This window comes from Chrysemys picta, chromosome 9 (assembly GCF_011386835.1).
Source record: "Chrysemys picta bellii isolate R12L10 chromosome 9, ASM1138683v2, whole genome shotgun sequence".
NCBI classification, from domain to species: domain Eukaryota; kingdom Metazoa; phylum Chordata; order Testudines; family Emydidae; genus Chrysemys; species Chrysemys picta.
Window position 1 is genome coordinate 66142691 of NC_088799.1, and position 18664 is coordinate 66161354.

The window sequence follows — 18664 nt, forward strand, 5'->3', positions numbered from 1 at the left end:
TGGGAATCGGAGGGCACTGCCCTTGAGAGGGGGAGAGAAAACAGGGCCCATCATCCTCTTCTCCCCTCTCTATCACATTCTCCCCTTACAGAATAGGAGCAGAGGTATGCTACAGTAAAGGGAGGGTTGGGGGAAAACAATATTCACCCCTGGCTATGGCCCCTTTACAGTGTTTTCTAGCTGCCAGCTCCAGGCCCAGCTATGCACTTGCTGGCACCTGTGTCACAGACAAGGCAGAGTTCTGAGCTGATTTGGGATTCCTGAGTGAGTGTGTGCATGCGTGCATGCGTGCTGGAGTGAAAGGGACACTGGCCAAGTACCATGCAGCAATGCAGGAAGCTCTGTTTTTACAGGGAAGCTTTTCGTTGTCCCACTCAACATCCAGTAACATCCACCTGGATTTTGTTATTAGTTTTTTACAGTAGCACCAAGTGGCCCCAACATGGATCAGGGCCCTATTTGCAGGGCCGGCTCCAGGCACCAGGCACCCAAGCACATGCTTGGGGCGGCACCTGGTAAGGGGCGGCGGGGGGAGCGCGGCATTCTGCGGGGGGGGGGGCGCTCCGGCGGCGTGGCGTGACGCTGGGGGAGCGGGCTCCGGTTGCGCGGGGCTCGGCAAGGGGGTGGCGCGGCGCTAGAGGGGGGTTCCGGCGGCGCTCGGCGGGGAGCGGGGGCGGGCTCCGGCGGCGCTTGGCGGGGGGGGGGGCAGCGCGGGGCTCGGCGCTCGAGGGGGGTGTTCCGGCACGCGGCGCTCGGTGGGGGTGCGGTGCGGGCGCGGCGCTGGAGGGGGGTTCCGGCGGTGCTCGGCGGGGAGCGGGGGCGGGCTCGGCGGGGGGGGGGGCAGCGCGGGGCTCGGCGGGGGTTCCGGCGCGCGGCGCTCGGTGGGGGTGCGGCGTGGACGCGGCACTGGAGGGGGGTTCCGGCGGCGCTCGGCAGGGGGCGGGCTCCGGTGGTGCGGCGCTTGGGGGGGGTGGCGCGGGGCTCGGCGCTCGGGGGGGGGGGTTCCAGCGCTCGGCGGGGGGGCGGCGTGGCGCTCGGCGGGGGAGTCCGGGGGCGGCGCTTTTTTTTGCTGCTTGGGGCAGCAAAAAAGCTAGAGCCAGCCCTGCCTATTTGTGCTAGGAGCTGAACATGTACAGTAGAACCTCAGAGTTACAAACACCAGAGTTACGAACTGACCTGGTCAACCACACCTCATTTGGAACTGAAAGTACGCAGTCAGGCAGCAGCAGAGACCAAAAAAAAAAAAAAAAAGAAAGAAAGAAAGAAAAGCAAATACAGTACAGAACTGTGTTAAATTTAAACTACTAAAAATAAATGGAAAGTTTAAAAAAAATTGACAAGGTAAGGAAGCTTTCTGTGCTAGTTTCATTTAAATTAAGATGGTTAAAAGCAGCATTTTTCTTCTGCATAATAAAGTTTCAAAGCTGTATTAAGTCAATGTTCAGTTGTAAACTTTTGAAAGAACAACTATAACATTTTGTTCAGTTACAAACATTTCAGTTACGAACAACCTCCATTCCTGAGGTATTCATAACTCCAAGGTTCTACTGTACATAGTAAAAGACAGTCCCTGTAACAAAGAACTTACAATCTAAATAGACAGTGGGGACACAGAGAGGAAAAATTACTTGTACAAGGTCACCCAGCTAATCAGTGACAAAGGGAGGCACAGAAGAACCCAGGTGTCCTGATTCCAAATCTGGTACCCGACACACATGAGATTTCTTGGTCTTCCATTGTCCTGATCACTGTAGGCCTGATTTTTGAGAAATGCTGAGCGCCCTTAGCTCCAGCAGACGTCAATGTGAACTGCAGGTGCCCAGCAGGTGTGCAAATCAGGCCTAGATGCTGCTGCTTCCTGATCCTTATCTTAGGTAGCAGGACTGCAGGTTGACTCCAAGCCCCGCTCCCTCAGTAGCAAAGCTAAATTTAAACTGTTACACCTAACCTAATTGTACTGTGCAGTCATACCCTCTTTTTTGTATTTTTCTCATAAAAAACATGTGTGGCAGAGATTGCGGGGAGGCAGATGGAGAACAGGATTTGACTAGCAAACCAGACTACTGAATCTTCTGCCCGCCTCCAGTGCTATCCACTGCTTTGGAGGAAGGTGAAAAGCCCCATACAGCACCTGGCCAATTATGGGAAATCCTTTCTGCACAGAGCAGGGAGTGCATTTTCCCACTTGCTCAGAAATGGACTCATTTAGGAACACTCTCCACTCCCAAAGATCAATTATCCCTGAAGAGTACTCCCCCTTTTTCCTCCACGCAGAGATGAATTCACTCAGCAGGGGAACATTTTTTTGTTATGTAAACACTTGTCAGTTAAGAACTAATCAAAGCCCAAACATATTCTGGATGGATCACCAAACAGCCACCGGATTGTAACACACTTCTGTTGCTCCTGAGCTGTCCCAGAGAGAAAGGCAGCGTATTCCATGTAACAGTCACTTGAACCATCTAGTCCTCCTGATACTTATTCTTCTGTCTTTCTAACAGCTGATTGGGACACCACCATCTACCCTGCAGAGTTCTGACACCACTCTGGAGATGGATCTGAAGCACTTCATCTTTGGAGAAGTTCAAGCTGGCTGCAAACTCCCCTGTTCAGGACCCTCTATGACTGGCCAAACCCCCTGAGCTAGATCCAAATCTGGATTTGAGCTTATTAGTTCACACCCATTTCCAATACATACACCCAGACACCAGCTCTACACATCCCGTCTCCCCCATCTCCAGTATTGCCAGCCCCAGGCATTCAAATATCATGAGTCAGGCCCCCCCACATCATGAGATTTTTCAAAGTAATAATTGGGGAGGGAGGGTCTTTTTATTTGGTTTTTGGTTTCTGAGCCATCACTCAGGTCACATATTCCAGCTTCTCTTTGCAACCATGTGGGCTAGAATCTCTCAAGACCACTTGATTCCAGGAACTGGGGCTTGCAGAAAAACACCAAGTAGTGTGAAACTCGCCCTGGTTTGGGTGTGCCCTAGCCTGGGGTGCACTGAATGAATGAATAAAGGCTCATGAATATTATTCTGGATAGACAAGGCTGGTGTTTTGCTGCGGGTGTTTCTTGGTAGAGCAGTAAGGCCCTTTCTGGGAGAATCTGAGTTTAAAAAAAATAATGCTTAGCATTTCCTTAATGGAAGTCCAGCGGGGAAAACCCCTGCAGTTCCATTCTCATGGGCCAGGTAGGGCTGCAAATTCCAGACCACCTGCCAACCTTATAAAACAGGTGAAACAAGTGAAAAGAGAGACACACAGAGTCACAAACAGATCCTGAGAGATACAGAGAGAGAAAAGGCGAATCTATCTGGACACACAGGCAGCCAGAGAAGAGCGGCCACAGCACAGATCCTTGTAGAACACCAATGGGAAACTGGGTCGTGAACCACTGGTTTCCAGCTGTGGTGATCGTAAGTGACTCTTTACTCATATCCAGTTAGAGAGTCTTTTTAGACCATGTGGGACACATTTAAAAAAAAAAAGATATCTAGCACTAGCTGGTCATGGAGAAATGGCAAATACTGCTCATTTTGTACAACTACCAGTAGCTTTACTGAATAAACCTGAATGAAATAGACTTATGAACTTAAAAAAATTTAGGCACCAACTCAGGACACCAATTCAGCACATTCTTACCTGTAAGCACAGGGATTTTAGCACACGTTAAGAACATTCTGATATGCTGCCCTGAATTGGGTCCTTACAAAACTCCACATCTGGGGCTTGCTTGGAAGGAGGATAAATAGACTGGCTACTTAGACAAGATATAAACCATTAAAACAGGAAAGAGGAAGGAAAAATTAATCTATAGCATGATTCAGTTGGCTTGGAATGAGTCAGACCAGGGATGAATTTGGCCTGAGGTCTTTTGAAAATCTGTATTTAAAAAAAAAAAAAAAAAAAAAATCACTCAAATCTTTGTTTTATGTTCAAACTAACTGATTAAAATCTACAGTATTTATTACTAAGCAAATAATTCATTCATTGAATTTCCCTTTTTCCATTAAAGAAAATTTAATGATCAGATTGTGAAATTCTCAGATATTTTTATCCAAAATGATTAGTGACTTTCTTCATGAAATGTTTCCCCAATGTGAATTGCTCACAAACAGAGCTTAGCAAAAATTGGAATTTCCATTGCATGGGAAATTCCAATATTTTGACACGTGCTCTGTTTGTGAGCTAGTCCAACTAGCCAACACATCACACATTTAGAATGCTGAATATTGTAATTGAATACACAATCTGAAATGTTGCTTTTGGGAAATATTCAGGCTTCAAATTTGCTTTTTGGGAATATTCACACTGGTAAAACCTGGCTGGTCAAATGTTCGTGGAAAGCAAAAGCGACAAAAGATGGGGCCAAACACAGTTACATCAAAATCCGTTTTTCAATTTGAATGAATATTCACAGATTGCCCCCCCCCACCATTCTGTCAGTTCAACTTTTATTATATTTAAGGATTTCTTCAGAGAAAACTACAAAACCCTGCTGCCATGTCAAACATTTTCTCTATTTCCCTTTCCTCATTCTTTATAGATAAAGGAATGACAACAGCATAATTTTGTTAAGAATTTCTCTGCTCCCCTGCTTAGTTCCAACCTAAGATCACGATCTCTTATATATTACATCATAGTTGCTTGCTGTCGAATCCAGTTCATTCCCTTTCTGAGAAAGAAACAGTGGAAGTGATAGAAAAACAGCATTGTACCTAAGGCACTGATCTACAGAGCCCTGCATATCTGCAGATATCCGCTTTATATCCACAGATATCCGCATTTTTGTGGGTCGGATGCGGATACAAATTTTGTGTCCGCACAGGGCTCTACTGATTTACCAGGGTCACACACCCAGGGGACCTCTTCTTCCTTTACAGGGCCCAGATTATACCGGTGCAAAGCTTGTTATAGTATCAAGGCCCAAATAGGTTATCCATTTTAGACAGTAAGATCTTCAGGACAAGGACTATTTGCTTGTATTACACACATTGTCAACGCTTAAATAATAAAGGCCCCGATTCAGGCAGGTGTTGAAACACGTGCCTAACTTTAAGCATGTGAGTAGTCCTCTTGATGTTAATTAGACTACTCATATGTTTAAACATAAAAGCATAAGAAGGACCATACTGGGTCAGGCCAATGGGCCATCTAGTCTAATATTCTGTATTCTGAAGTGGCCAGATGCTTCAGAGGGAGTGAATGGAACAGAGCAATGTATTGAGTGATCCATCCCCTGTCATCCAATACCAGCTTCTAGCAATCGGAGGTTTAGGGACACCAGAGCACAGGGTTGTGTGTGTCCCTGACCTTACTGGCTAATAGCCATTGGTGGACCTATCCTCCATGAACTTGTCTAATTCTTTTCTGAACCCAGTTATACTTTTGGCCTTCACAACATCCCCTAGCAACGAGTTCTATAGGTTATGTGATGAAGAACTTCCTTATCATGGGTGGTGGGACAGCCTACTGTGGCCCCGCCCCCAGGCCAGTGTGCCTCCTGCAGGGACTCGGGGGCGCTGGGGCGGCTGGTGCTGGGCTGTGCTGCCTGACCAGCGTTCCGGGACTAGCTGCCCGAGCACTGGAACTGGGGGCTGGCCAGAGCCCCAGAGCTAGGGGTGCGGCAACCGCGCCGCCCAGCCACCTGAGTGCTGGGGATGCGGCGACTGCGCCCATGTTCCTTATGTTTGTCTTAAACCTGCTGCCTCTTAATTTCATTGGGTGACGCCTGGTTCCTGTGTTATGTGAAGCAATAAATAACTCCCTTATTCACTTTTTCCACATCGTTCATGATTTTATAGACCTCTATCATATTCCCCTCAATTATCTCTTTTCCAAGATGAACAGTACCAGTCTTTTTAATCTCTCCTCATATGAAACCTGTTCCATACCCTTAATCATTCTCTGTACCTTTTCTAATTCTAACATGTCTTTTTTGAGAAAGGGTGACCAGAACTACACACAATATTCAAGGTATGGGAGGACCATGGATTTATATAGTAGAACTATGATATTTTCTGTCTTATTATCTATCCCTTTGCTAATAATTCCTAACATTGTTAGCTTTTTTGACAACTGCTGTACATTGAGCAGATGTTTTCAGAGAACTATCCTTTCCTGAGAAGTAACAGCTAATTTCAACCCCATAATTTTGTGTGTATAATTGGGATTATGTTTTCAAATGAGCATTACTTTGTATTTATCAGCGCTGAATTTCTCCTGCTATTTTTTTGCCCAGTCACCCAGTTTTGTGAGATCCCTTTTTTCAGTCTGCTTTGGACTTAGCTATCTTGAGTTATTTTGTATCATCTGCAAACTTTGCCACCTCACTGTTCATCCCCTTTTCCAGATCATTTATGAATATATTGAACAGCACTAGTCCCTGCATAGATCCTTGGGGGACCCCACTATTTACCTCTCTCTGCTGTGAAAACTGACCATTTATTCCTACCCTTTGTTTCCTATCTTTTAACCAGTTAGTGATCCATGAAGGGACCTTCCCTTTTATCCCAGGACTCCTTTCTTTGCTTAAGAGCCTTTGGTGGAGAACCTTGTCAAAAGTTTTCTGAAAGTCCAAGTAAACTATATTCACTGGATTTCCCCAGTCCAAATGTTTGTTGACCCTCTCAAATAATTCTAATAGATTGGTGAGGCATGATTTCCCTTTACAAAAGGGAGTTGACTCTTCCCTAACACACCATGTTCATCTATACGTCTGATAATTCTGTTCTTTACTATAGTTTTAACCAATTTGCCCAGTACTCAAATTAAGCTTACCAGCCTATAAGTGCCAGGATTGCCTCTAGAGCCTTTTTAAAAGAAAATCAGTATCAAATTAGCTATCCACCAGTCAGCTGGTACAATGGCTGATTTAAACGATTGGTTACATGCCACAGTTAAGTTAGGCACGAGTTTAAGTACCTTTTTGAGCTCTGTCCGAAGTGCCCAAGTTACCTCCTAATAAAGTCCATGGGACTTTTGCTCGATAAGGACTGCTGAATTTGGTTCAAATAAAAACATTGTAATGATAAAAAAATCATTCTAAAACAATAAATGCATGTTCTTTCAGTGTTTCCCATTAGGATTCTGTCTGGCTAGTGTCGTGATAGCATCTATCCAATAGTACATACTTTGGGTGCTTTGCTAAGAATTAAATGCCTCCTTCTGCTTCCCCTTGAGTTTACAGCTTCGCACACACTGACTTCATGTGAACACTTTAAATTCCATAGACAGTTTTGTTTGCAGTGGTGTTGCAGCCATGTTGGTCCCAGGATTACTGTGTGACTACGCCTACTAAATTACTAAGCAAGCTAAACTATGGTGTAAGATGAAAGAAATGATCTACAGTGTCTAGTGAAAATGGGATCAGATCCTGCTCTCAGTTACAGGGGTGTAAAGCCAGTCACTGCACAGAAGTTAGCATTTACTCTGGATTTACACCTGTGTCACTAAAAGTGGAATTTGGCCCAAATGCTCAAAGGGAGTTAGGCATCTAAATATCTTGGAAGATCTGCAATGCCTGGCTCTGATCCTGCAACTGGGTCTGTGTAGGCAAACTCTGCACCCATGCTGAGCTGCTTTGGCATCAGTGGACTCTGCATGGGCTGGGCACAGGGGTTTGCCTGCATGGAGCCAGCTGCAGGATCAGGATCTAACTCAGTAGTCAACAGCTACCATTGAAGCACAGAGATCTGATGTGGGATTTGTGCTTGAGGGATTTTGGCTCTCTTGACGTTTGATAAGAGCTACTATTGCTGGGGAAAGATGCTAGCCTGACTGCCCTGGAGATGGAAGCCCCCTACATATCCACAGACCACAGACAGTTTAGGTACGGTAGGGCTGGATTCCTCCCAACAGCTGCTACCCTGGCCTGGAGGGGTGAGGGATGAGAGGGATGTCTCCATGGCCCATTCAGCCAGTGCTTAGTGTGTGTGCGTGTGCTGAGGGAGGGCAAAGGCCATGTTTGCAAGGAGTCACAGACCCAACAAATTAAAGAAATATATAAACACTGACCTGGGTTGCTGAGGGGAGCATTTTAAACACTGTCTTACCAAACCTGCTGCTCCCACAATATGATAGTCCTACCAGTTTTTTCAGATCACTTTACGCATTGCCGTTGGCTTCTCTGCTGAGACAGAGTGCCAGCTATGCCAGGTGATTGTAATATGGGCACTTCTCCGCTGGGAGCTAGATTGAGAACCAGCAACTCCTCTCACCTAGGCCAGGACACAGCCCTCAGATACCCATGAACTGTCCTGTCACTGACTTGATCTGATGGGCTGAATGGAAACTGTCCATGAACAGCATTATGCTCTTATTTGGGGGGAAGGAGAGATGCTAACCCTTCTCGCTGAGAGACTGAGCAGCACTACCGTAGTCCTATCTGGGGCTCTGAACAGCACCCCAAAGCCAGATGACAGGTGGGACCCAGGGGAACAGTGACACAAGCAGAACCAGCTGATGGACTCAGGGCCGGCTCTGGCTTTCTGGCCGCCCCAAGCAAAAAAAAAAAAACCTGCGGCGGCCAGAACGGCAAAGCAAAAAAAAAAAAAAGAAAAAAACCTGCGGCGCGGCCAGAGCCAGGGTGCAGGGGGACTCCCTGCCCTGCAGATGTGCCCCGGCTAGCGGGGGGAGGGGAAGGGAGTGGGGGGGAGAGAGAGAAGGGGGGCGGCCAGGGCTGCAGCGGGGCATTGCCATGCGGCCCCTCCCACCGTGCCCCCTGCCGGGAGGGCTCCGCACCGCTCCGGTCGGCTGGGAGGGAAGGACGCGGGCTGCCCTCCCAGGCTTGCTGCAGGGTGCTCCTGTCCTCTGCGCCACCGCCCCCTACATGGCGGCCGTAGCAGAACAACAAAATAAAATAAAATAAAATAAAAAGCGGCCGTGCCGCCCTAGATTGGGCGGAATGCCGCCTCCTACAAGCTGCCGCCCCAAGCACTAGCTTGCTCGGCTGGTGGCTGGAGCTGGCCCTGGATGGACTTTCTGTTAGTCCGGCCCTTGCTTCATCACCTACAGGGCAAATAGCCTCAGATAAGGGGGAGTAGCAGGGACATTCTCCCTTCATTTCCACCACAGTTCCCCTGGACTCACGCTGAGAACTCGTCTGCCCTACTAAGGTTTGCCAATACAAGGAGCGTTTGGAAACGGAAGTTCCTTCAGCCTCGCAAGCTCTGCGTCCTCCTTGGCATCCAGCTCTCCGTGACTTCAATAGGGGCTGTCTGTGCGTGCTCTCACCTCAGAAAATGAGGCCTTATCCCCCTAAGGCTGCAGGGCCAACTCCTTCTCCCAGGAACACCAGCACAGTACTGAGCTCTCACAGCTTCTACTGGTCTCAAGGGGTGCCATGGCACCTCAGAACATCAGGCACAAAGCGTCTCAAAATGGGCACCAAAATCAGTGGGCCTCTCTGAAAGTGCTGCTGCGAGTGATCACTCTGCTTTGTAATTAGATGCAGTGATTACAGCCCATGGGTCACATCCTGAGCTGATATAAATTGGAATAACTCCCCTGAAGTCAGTAGAACTATGGCAGCAGAGGATCTGGCCCTCCTGAGTTTTATAGTACACTAGCATTTCCCTTTAAGCTTCACTGAAATAAAGGAACACAATTCTTGTGTTGTCACCTCCTCCCCTTAGACACACTAACACCCTGTTTGATTGTGGGGTCTTTCAATTGCCATTTAACTGTCTTTTCTCCCCCGCTCTCTAGGCAGCCTGGTTGGGCCTAAATGTTTTCCTGTTTGTATATTATTTCCTGCTGTTTGACAGGGATAAGAAATTCTACTACACCAGAGTGCTACTTGGGGTAAGGACAGTCTCCCTCTCTCTCCCCTACCCCTCTTTTTGCCATACACTGACCTTATCAGCTGGGAGTGTTTCCCATCTCAGAAATAGGAAGCCTTTCCCATCACAACCCCACATCAGGCTGGAGATGGGCCAGGTATGTAAACTCCTCCCATTTCCTGCTGGTGCTGCTCCAAATGGAGTACACAGGGAGGCTCTTTGTGGCTGTGACCCCTTTGGGATTTCATCACACTAGTAGTCTGGGGCAGAACACTAGTGAGTAGTGGTTGACATACAGTAGCACCCACTGCGGTTCAGTGAGGGGAGGATGGAAAAATCCCACCCTCCCTGGGGTATATGAAGGGCCTCAGACTCCTGCATTAAAGCCAAATGCAGTATGGAGTATACAGTGATAGCTGGTTATTGATGGGCACCCACAAAATGAGACTGACCCTGTCTTTGCACATCCCCCACCAGTCTGCACTGGCATGGGCCCGGGCCTCTGCAAAATGCCTCAACTTTAACAGTATGCTGATCCTGTTACCAGTGTGTCGCAACCTGCTCTCCTTCCTGAGGGGCACTTGCTCGGTGAGTGACCAGCTCCTCCCCACCCTCACTCCCCAACCCACTGCACAAATGCTCACCCAGGACTAGGACTGATTCTGGCCTCACCTGGCACTCCCGGCCAGTCACACCCAGCACGGTCACGCACTAGTGACAGAATGAGCCAGACACCAAAACATCAGGAGATTGGCCCAAAAGTAATTTACAAATATTACTGTAAAAAGCAACAGAGTCCTGTGGCACCTTAAAGACTAACATATGGATAGGAGCATAAGCTTTTGTGGGTGAATGCCCACTTCGTCAGACGCATGTAATGGAAATTTCCAGAGGCAGGTATAAATATGCAGGCAAGAATCAGTCTGGAGATAACGAGGTTAGTTCAATCAGGCCCTCTTCTAGCAGTTGAGGTGTGAACACCAAGGGAGGAGAAACTGCTTTTGTAGTTGGCTAGCCATTCACAGTCTTTGTTTAATCCTGATCTGATGGTATCAAATTTTACTGTGTTTGTGATGTGGCCTTTGAACGCCCTCGCCTCAGGGTGTGTGTGTGAAATCAGTGCTGCCAACACTTCCATATACACAGTGTGAGGAGGTTTTACTGCTGCTGCCCCATCTCCCCAATGCTCACAGTTCCCATTCATTACTTCCGTGTCCCCCCACAGCCCCTCCTTCAGCCCAGCAATTAATTATCCACCCCCTGCATCTGCTCCTTGCCCCTCTGCTCCTCCTGCAGCTCCAAGGGTTCTGCAGCCTCCTCTCCTGGACCTGGGGGGCTGCAGCAGGGTCCCCTCCTCCACTTTCCTAGGCCAGAAGGGGCAACTTCAGGGGCTCTTCACCCCCTCTGCATCCTCCCGGGCTGGGTGTTGCAGGGATAGAGGGAAAGGGGCAGGGAACAGACTGAACCCAGGTTTTTTTTGGGGGGGGAAGACACCCCCTCCCTACTCTGAGAAAGGTGTCATCTCCTCCCTCACCCAAAAGGTGTTCTGGCTTCTGAGGGCACGAGCTGGGCTCCATGTGCCTTCTGCAGCAGCTCTGATTGGTTGCTTTTTCTCAGGAGGCAGGGTAGGGGGCAGGGCCAGCTCTAGCTTTTTTCTGCCCCAAGCAAAAAAAAAAAAACCAACAACCTCTGAGAGCGCCCGGAATGCCACCTCTGAAATTGTGCCACCCCAAGAACGTGCTTGGTTTGCTGGTGCCTAGAGCCGGTCCTGGTAGGGGGAAAGCCATTAATCACAGGGGCAGGGTTGCTAGCACCAATGCCCAAGTGGCTCCAGCTGAGGCCAAGGTCCCCTCATTGGCTACAGCTAGATTCAATACACAACATGGCCCCTGGCCCTGTGTGTCCATGCCTGCCCACCCCTAGGGCCTCCCCGTGCCCCACATGGGGAGGGGTCATTCTGCCCCCAGTCTCCCCTCCCCCACCTGCCCCACTCAGTGAGGGGCTGGCCCTGCCCTCTTGCCCCCACAGTCTGGAAGCAGCTCCCCGTTTGCTGATCGTTTCCTCTCCTCCCTGTAGTGTTGCAGGCGCACAATGAGGAAGCAGCTGGATCACAACCTCACCTTCCACAAGCTTGTGGGCTATGCAATTGCCCTGTTCACAGGTAACTCAGGCACCCACCTCGCACACGAACCGCCGCTCAGTACAGGAAAGTGCTGCACCAGCCAACAGTCGCTGGTTCAGGTTCCCCCTCGCCTGGGGGCTAGGGTTGCTAACCCGCCAAGATTGTCCTGGAGTGTCCAGGAATTAAACATTGTCATGTGATGAAACTTCCAGGAATACATCCAACCAAAATTGGCACCCTACTGGGGGCAGAGTGAGCAGATGCCCAGGCCTTCCCCAGTGGGACACTGATCAGGGTCTGAGCTCAGTCTCTATGTGGCGAGCATGGATTCTATATCCAAGAGGGCAATGGGGTGGGGTGCTGACCCTTTCACTGCAAGCTGTGCTGCCTTGGCTTGCAGCAGGTCTCTGGGTGTACGTCTACACAGCAATTAAATACCTGCACCTGGCCCAGGTCAGCTGATGTGGGCTCCCAGGGACAGGGCTGCAGGGTTGTAAAATTGCTGTGTAGGCGTTTGTGCTCGGGCTGGATCCCAGGTTATGAGACCACGCAATGTGGGAGGGTGTCAGAGTCTGGGCTCCAGCCCAAGCCCGAACATCTATCCAGCAATTTTAGCTCCACAACCCAAGTCGGCTAAGCCTGGCCAGCCATGGCTGTGCCGCAGGTCTTTTATTCCAGTGTAGACTTGCCCTGGGTGATGGACTCTCAGGGTGTAGGTTGGTTCCAATCTCTCTCTCTCTGTGTCGGTGATGTTCAGCTGTTCACATCATTGCCCACCTGTGTAACTTTGAGTGGTACAATAACAGCCAGCAAGCTGCAGATAGGAGCCTCTCCTCTATCCTCTCCGACCTGCACCAAGATGAGGAGAGTAACAAGTGGCTAAACCCCATCCACACCAACAGCACGGTGAGTGCTCAGGACCTGCCTTGTGGGGATGTGAGCCCCAGGGTGGCTGCCACAGGGCGCCAAGGCTTCATTCTGTGCTGCCTGCTGACTTTGTGACCATCCCCATGTCCTCGCTGTGTTCTCTTGCAGACTCCAGCGTACGTAACATTCACTACCATCCCGGGCCTGACAGGCGTGATCATCACTGTGGCGCTGATCCTCATGGTCACCTCCTCCATGGAGTTCATCCGCAGGAGCTATTTCGAGGTCTTCTGGTACACACACCATCTCTTCGTCATCTACTTCGCCGGCCTTGTCATCCATGGCATCGCGTAAGGCACCACACAATAGCCACACGTCACTCCCAAATGGCATCTCACTGGCAGATGCTGTCCACCTCCCCGTCTGTCATGCACTCCCCATTTCCTACCCTGGCATGTGACTCTCACACCACATCCCTACTGCCGCGGAGCATCTGGCGCCCTCCCTGATTCCCATCCAAGCACCTGTCTCATCCTCCCTTTACCCAACCCCCTCCTCTGACTCTTCCACCCTCCCCCGTTTGCCAGCAGAACCTCCTGCTATCACATGCTCCCCATCGCTAGGCCAGCGTCTCCCCTTCCTCATTTGCTGAGCAGTTTATGAAGGTGAAGCAGGGAGATAGGCTTGGATCAGGAGAACTGTGGTGACATTTATCTCCTCTCCCAGTGGTCTTGTTCGTGGGCAGACAGCAGAGAGCTTGAATAAGCACAACCCCGAGCACTGTGCGCAGGACCCTACACACTGGGGAAGAAACAACACACTCTCCCATTGTGAAGAGCCCGAGTTTGGGAGCATCCCAGCTGAGGTGAGTCCTTCCAGTGCAGACAATAGCTGGCAGGAGACCACGCTGAGCTAACTGATAGACCTCACCCTTATCCCATCAGGAGGGCGCTGCGCAGCCACTGACACAATCTCATTTTCCATGGTGTGATGGGAGAGGAGTTCTCTGACCCTCCTAATTCCTTCCCCTCCCTGCCACTCATGCCTGCCAATGGAACAAGCTCCCTCCCACCTCCCTAAAGCCTCTCCATGCCAAGTATCCCACATGGGGACCTTCACAGCCTGCCTCAGCCCTGCTCAACTTTCCAGGTGCTTCTTGCCAAGACAGCCCCTCCCTTCCCCCAATGTACACTCCTGGCCAACCCACCTCTTCCCTGCTGGTTCCCAGTCTGACAGGGTGGGTGAGAAATGGCAGCAGCACTGGGCAAGGCTCCTATCAGGCCAGAGCAGCTCCAACCTGCTGCTCTGGGGGTAGACCTCAGTGTCATCCAGCTAGCCAAGTCTCAAAAGGGTTAAGAAGAGGGGACGACATGAACAATATACACAGCCCTCTGAAGAGGGGCTTGGAAACCCAGCTTTTCTTTTCTCTGAATTGACATTACACTGAAATATCAGAGGGGTAGCCGTGTTAGTCTGGATCTGTAAAAAGCAACAGAGAGTCCTGTGACACCTTTAAGACTAACAGATGTATTGGAGCATAAGCCGACGAAGTGGGCATTCACCCACGAAAGCTTATGCTCCAATACATCTGTTAGTCTAGACTGAAATACCCTCCCCTCACTTGCTGTAACCCACACTGCACTAGTGAGCATCGCCCCGGGGAGCTCTGTGCCAAGCTGGCATGGATTGCAGGGACAACTCCTGAGCAATGGCTCTTGCCCTCTGCCCAGACTTCCTGGTGACGGGAGCTTGAGAACCTGAATTAGAATGGGTGGGACAGTGCTCTATAGGTATAAGGTACTAATACCAATCCTGGTGTGCCCATGTCACCTTGCACCAGCATGGAGCCATATCTCCTGTGTCATAAAGACATTTCCCAAAACATTAGGTGAGAACGTTTGATCTGGGAATCACCCTATAGGGACATCAGTGCCCTACACTGCCAAACCTCCCCTCAGTGCACATCGGCTCCTCCAGAGATGGAAAGACTCTCACAATATATTACTCACTTCTGTCTCAACAGTCCTGGCAGTGGGTGCTGACCCCAATCCTTCTCTATGTCTTTGAGCGGGTCTTACGCTTTTGGCGTTCTCGACAGAGGGTCGTCATCACAAAGGTAAGGGGTGTCTCGGCCCAGCCAGTGTAGCCTCTCCCAGCAGGAATCACTGTAGGCAATGGGATAGAAGCACTACCTATGGGAGCTCCTAGCCACTCCAATCCCAGTCTTTCCCAGCAGGAGTCACAGTATGCTCCCTGTGTGGGGTGCTCCTAGCTACTCCACGCTCAGCCCAAGCAGTGGTGTCACTGTAGAGGCAGCTGAGTGGGACATACTCATGCTTTGTGGATGTATCTTTCCTACAGGCTGTTGTGCACCCATCAAAAGTTTTAGAACTACAGATGCACAAGAAAGGCTTCAGCATGGAAGTGGGCCAGTATATTTTCATCAATTGCCCCTCTGTCTCGCACCTGGAGTGGCATCCTTTCACCCTGACCTCTGCACCAGAAGAAGACTTCTTTTCTGTCCACATCCGGGCAGCAGGGGACTGGACAGAGAATCTTATTGATACCTTTCAGCAGCAGAAACCAAAGACACCCAGGTAGGCCAGGGCAGCATTAGAGTCAGGAAGCCAATAAAACTCACCCCCGGGAAGAGTTTTGTGATATGAAGTGATGCAGGAAGGCAGCTTTGACCTCTTACCTGGATCCTGACTTATTTTACCAGGATAGAGGTGGATGGCCCCTTTGGCACAGCCAGTGAAGATGTGTTCCAGTATGAGGTTGCTATGCTGGTGGGAGCAGGGATCGGGGTCACGCCCTTTGCCTCTGTACTGAAATCAATCTGGTACAAGTTCCAGCATGCAGACCAGCGTCTCAAAACCAAAAAGGTAACCAGTGCAATGGGGGAAAGGCTGGCCCTACAGCTGCCTGTCTGACCTTCATTCCCAGCAACCTGTTGTGTGTCCTTAAAGTGCAATGTCCCACCATCCCACAGCATCCTAGAGTGCAAATCTACAGCCTTCCTGCTGAATCTGTCCTTATTGTAATGGACTCTCTCCTCTGCTCCACTGCAGTGCACAGCTCTCCCATTGTCAGTAACACCTCTCTCTTTCTCTTTGTGCTGTTGGATCGCAGATCTACTTCTACTGGCTCTGCCGGGATACAGGTGCGTTTGCCTGGTTCAATGACCTGCTCGCCTCCCTGGAGCAAGAGATGGAGGAATCTGGCAAAACTGGTTTCCTGAACTACAGACTCTTCCTCACGGGCTGGGACCACAGCATTGTGAGTCACATACACCATATGGTCCTAATGGCAGGAGATGTGTCACAGTCTAGGAGGGGAGAACACTATAGCCCAGAAGGGAACAGGGGAGAACGTCTGTAGATAGGGATGGGAAGAAAGTGAGAACACCATGTTAAAAGCTAGATGAGATTAACACAGGCACCAGAGTGGGGATTCTGCCATTTAACCCCTCAAGGAGGGTGGCAACAGTTGAGGCCAAGGCCTCATAAATGAGGGCTCCTGCAGCCCTTCTGTTGGGTTCCAGGCATTGGCAGGATGTCTGCCTGTTCTTACTCATCTCCTGTAACTCTAGGCTGGCCAAGCAGTTTTCAACTTTGATAAAGACACGGATGTGGTGACAGGTCTCAAACAGAAAACCTCCTTTGGGAGACCCATGTGGAGCAATGAGTTCTCTGCAGTGGCAACTGCCCACCCCAGGTAAGTGTCTAGTGCCCTGGAGACCAAGTTGCTACAGCTGGAAATGCCTCTTCAAGTTACCTGGCCTCTTCCTCCTCAGACTGCATGCCCAGCAAGTCTAGTGTTGCTTCTGTAAGCACAGGTGCCAAGTAAGGACACTGAGAACGAGCTGCATATGCTACAGAACCAGAATGATTGGATTCATAGGTTAGGGACTATTGTAATCATCTGACACCCTGTATAACACAAGCAAGAGAACTTGCCAAAATAATTCCTAGAGCAGATCTTTTAGAAAAACAGCCAATCTTGATTTAAAAATTGCTAGTGATGGAGAATTCACCATAACTCTTGGTAAATTGTTCCAATGGTTAATTTTTGAAGAGCTCCCAGATTATTGGATTCTAACAGCCTGGGTTTTTTTCAGAGGTGTAGAACACCTACAGCTCCTACTAACTTCAGGTGGAGTCTTGGCTGCTCAGCATCTCTGAAAACTGGCCCCAAGGCCGAAATTCAAGGATCTTCTATGGCAGTGGTTTTCAACCTTTTTTTCATTTGCGGACCCCTAACAAATTTCAAATGGAGGTGTGGACCCCTTTTGAATGATCTTAGACCACACGTCTTAAACCTGCAGACCACAGAGTGAAAACCACGGTTCTATAGGATGATGGCAAAGCATCTCTTGAGAGAAGCACTGAGAAGAACTGAAGGTTTCCTGCACAGATCATAAATACCCTGCACAGTAAAATCCTTCTCCATGGCTCCTCCACACACAGCTGTCCCTTCTGAACGCTGTAAAGAGGACTGGAGTCTCCTCTTAGGTAGGGGTGATGGGTGTAAGGGATGTTAGGAGTTAAGTGTGCACATGGTCTCAGAGTTCCCTGGAGCTATGGGCTAATGCATGTAATGTAATTCATCTGGTACGCTGCCCCAGCAGCAGGGACCAATGAATGACTAGGATGGGGGGGTTGTTCTGAAGATGGAGGCAAGTGAAGGCCCACAGATGGTGAAGGGCCCTGGACAGAGCCTGGAGAGGGCAGATTATTTCTCCCCAGCACTAATATCTCCTTTGTTCTGTGCAGGTCTGTTGTGGGGGTGTTCCTCTGTGGGCCTCAAGCTTTGGCAGAGAGTCTGCAGAAGTGCTGCCATCAGTACTCCAGCCTGGACCCTAGGAAGGTCAAATTCTACTTCAACAAAGAGAACTTCTAAGCAGCAGGAACATGGTGACTACACTGTGTGACACCACAACCTCCCAGAGAACAATTATCTGATCCTCTACAGCTCCTTTTAAGACTGAATCAACCTGGCCCTGCCGAGGATGCGCTGACTGACACTACTGAGAAATGCTGCCATTCAAACCACGTGTCTCCTACCTACTAAACTCAAGGAAGAAGTGAGCTTCCAAAACAACACTGCATTCCTCCAAAGGAAGCGTCCTTTTGAGTTTTCCACCTTGCATCTCTTTTGAAGGGGAGGGGAATGGGTCTCCTTCACTAGAGGTCAACAGTGATCTCACATGCAGATGGGAGTTGAAATGGACTTTCTGGTGCAATCAGCATGATCTTAAAGTTTGATTGTGGCACCTGGACAAGGGACTGACAAAGGCTGAGACTGATGATTAAACATGATTTTGGGGATTTTGGGCATGGTCAGAAGAATTCCAGGATGATGAGCTTGGGGGAAATCTGCTGGGGAGAAGGACAGAGGTTGTTTGTAGTTAATCCATCACAAAGGGGAAATATTCTCCAATAAATGTTTCTGTAAATGAATATTAAAATAAACAAAACTTGCTTCCATTGTAAATAGCTTGGGATAAAACCCAACCCAGGTGAACCATTCTATTCAATTTAAGATGCAAATGCAGAGCATTTACCTAGTGCCTGACGGTGTCTGTTGAACCTGTGCTCTATCTGCGCTAACTGTAAAAAACAAAGAGTAGTAAAGTCAAATTGCCACCTACTCTCCCATCACAGCTGTTTGGTGACATTGTGAGCAGAACCCTTTAATATTCTGTCATCCAGTAGCCACAGCAGAAAGGTTTAACATCCCGATTGAGAGTGACTCACAGAAAGGAAACCTGCTTGAATGTATCCAGAAGAGAAGAAAAACATATTACCAGGAATGGAAGATATCTTAAATGATACAGCAGTCACAGCTGATTTGCCAGTTGAGAGCAAGGGGCTGAGCAATCCGC

The 18664-nt window shown here is 49.3% G+C and overlaps 1 protein-coding gene across 1 annotated transcript; it reads left to right on the forward strand.

Annotated features, from left to right (window-relative positions):
* The first annotated feature begins 3230 nt into the window (after positions 1 to 3230).
* On the forward strand, positions 3231 to 18273 carry NOX1 (NADPH oxidase 1). The gene is made up of 13 exons (XM_005288337.4): positions 3231 to 3422; positions 9715 to 9810; positions 10266 to 10376; positions 11865 to 11949; positions 12668 to 12816; positions 12946 to 13127; positions 13504 to 13642; positions 14801 to 14893; positions 15139 to 15374; positions 15500 to 15662; positions 15910 to 16056; positions 16370 to 16494; positions 17553 to 18273. The coding sequence occupies exons 1-13, from the start codon at positions 3378 to 3380 to the stop codon at positions 17677 to 17679; spliced, it is 1698 nt and encodes a 565-aa protein (XP_005288394.1). The 5' UTR covers positions 3231 to 3377; the 3' UTR covers positions 17680 to 18273.
* The last annotated feature ends 391 nt before the right edge of the window (positions 18274 to 18664 follow it).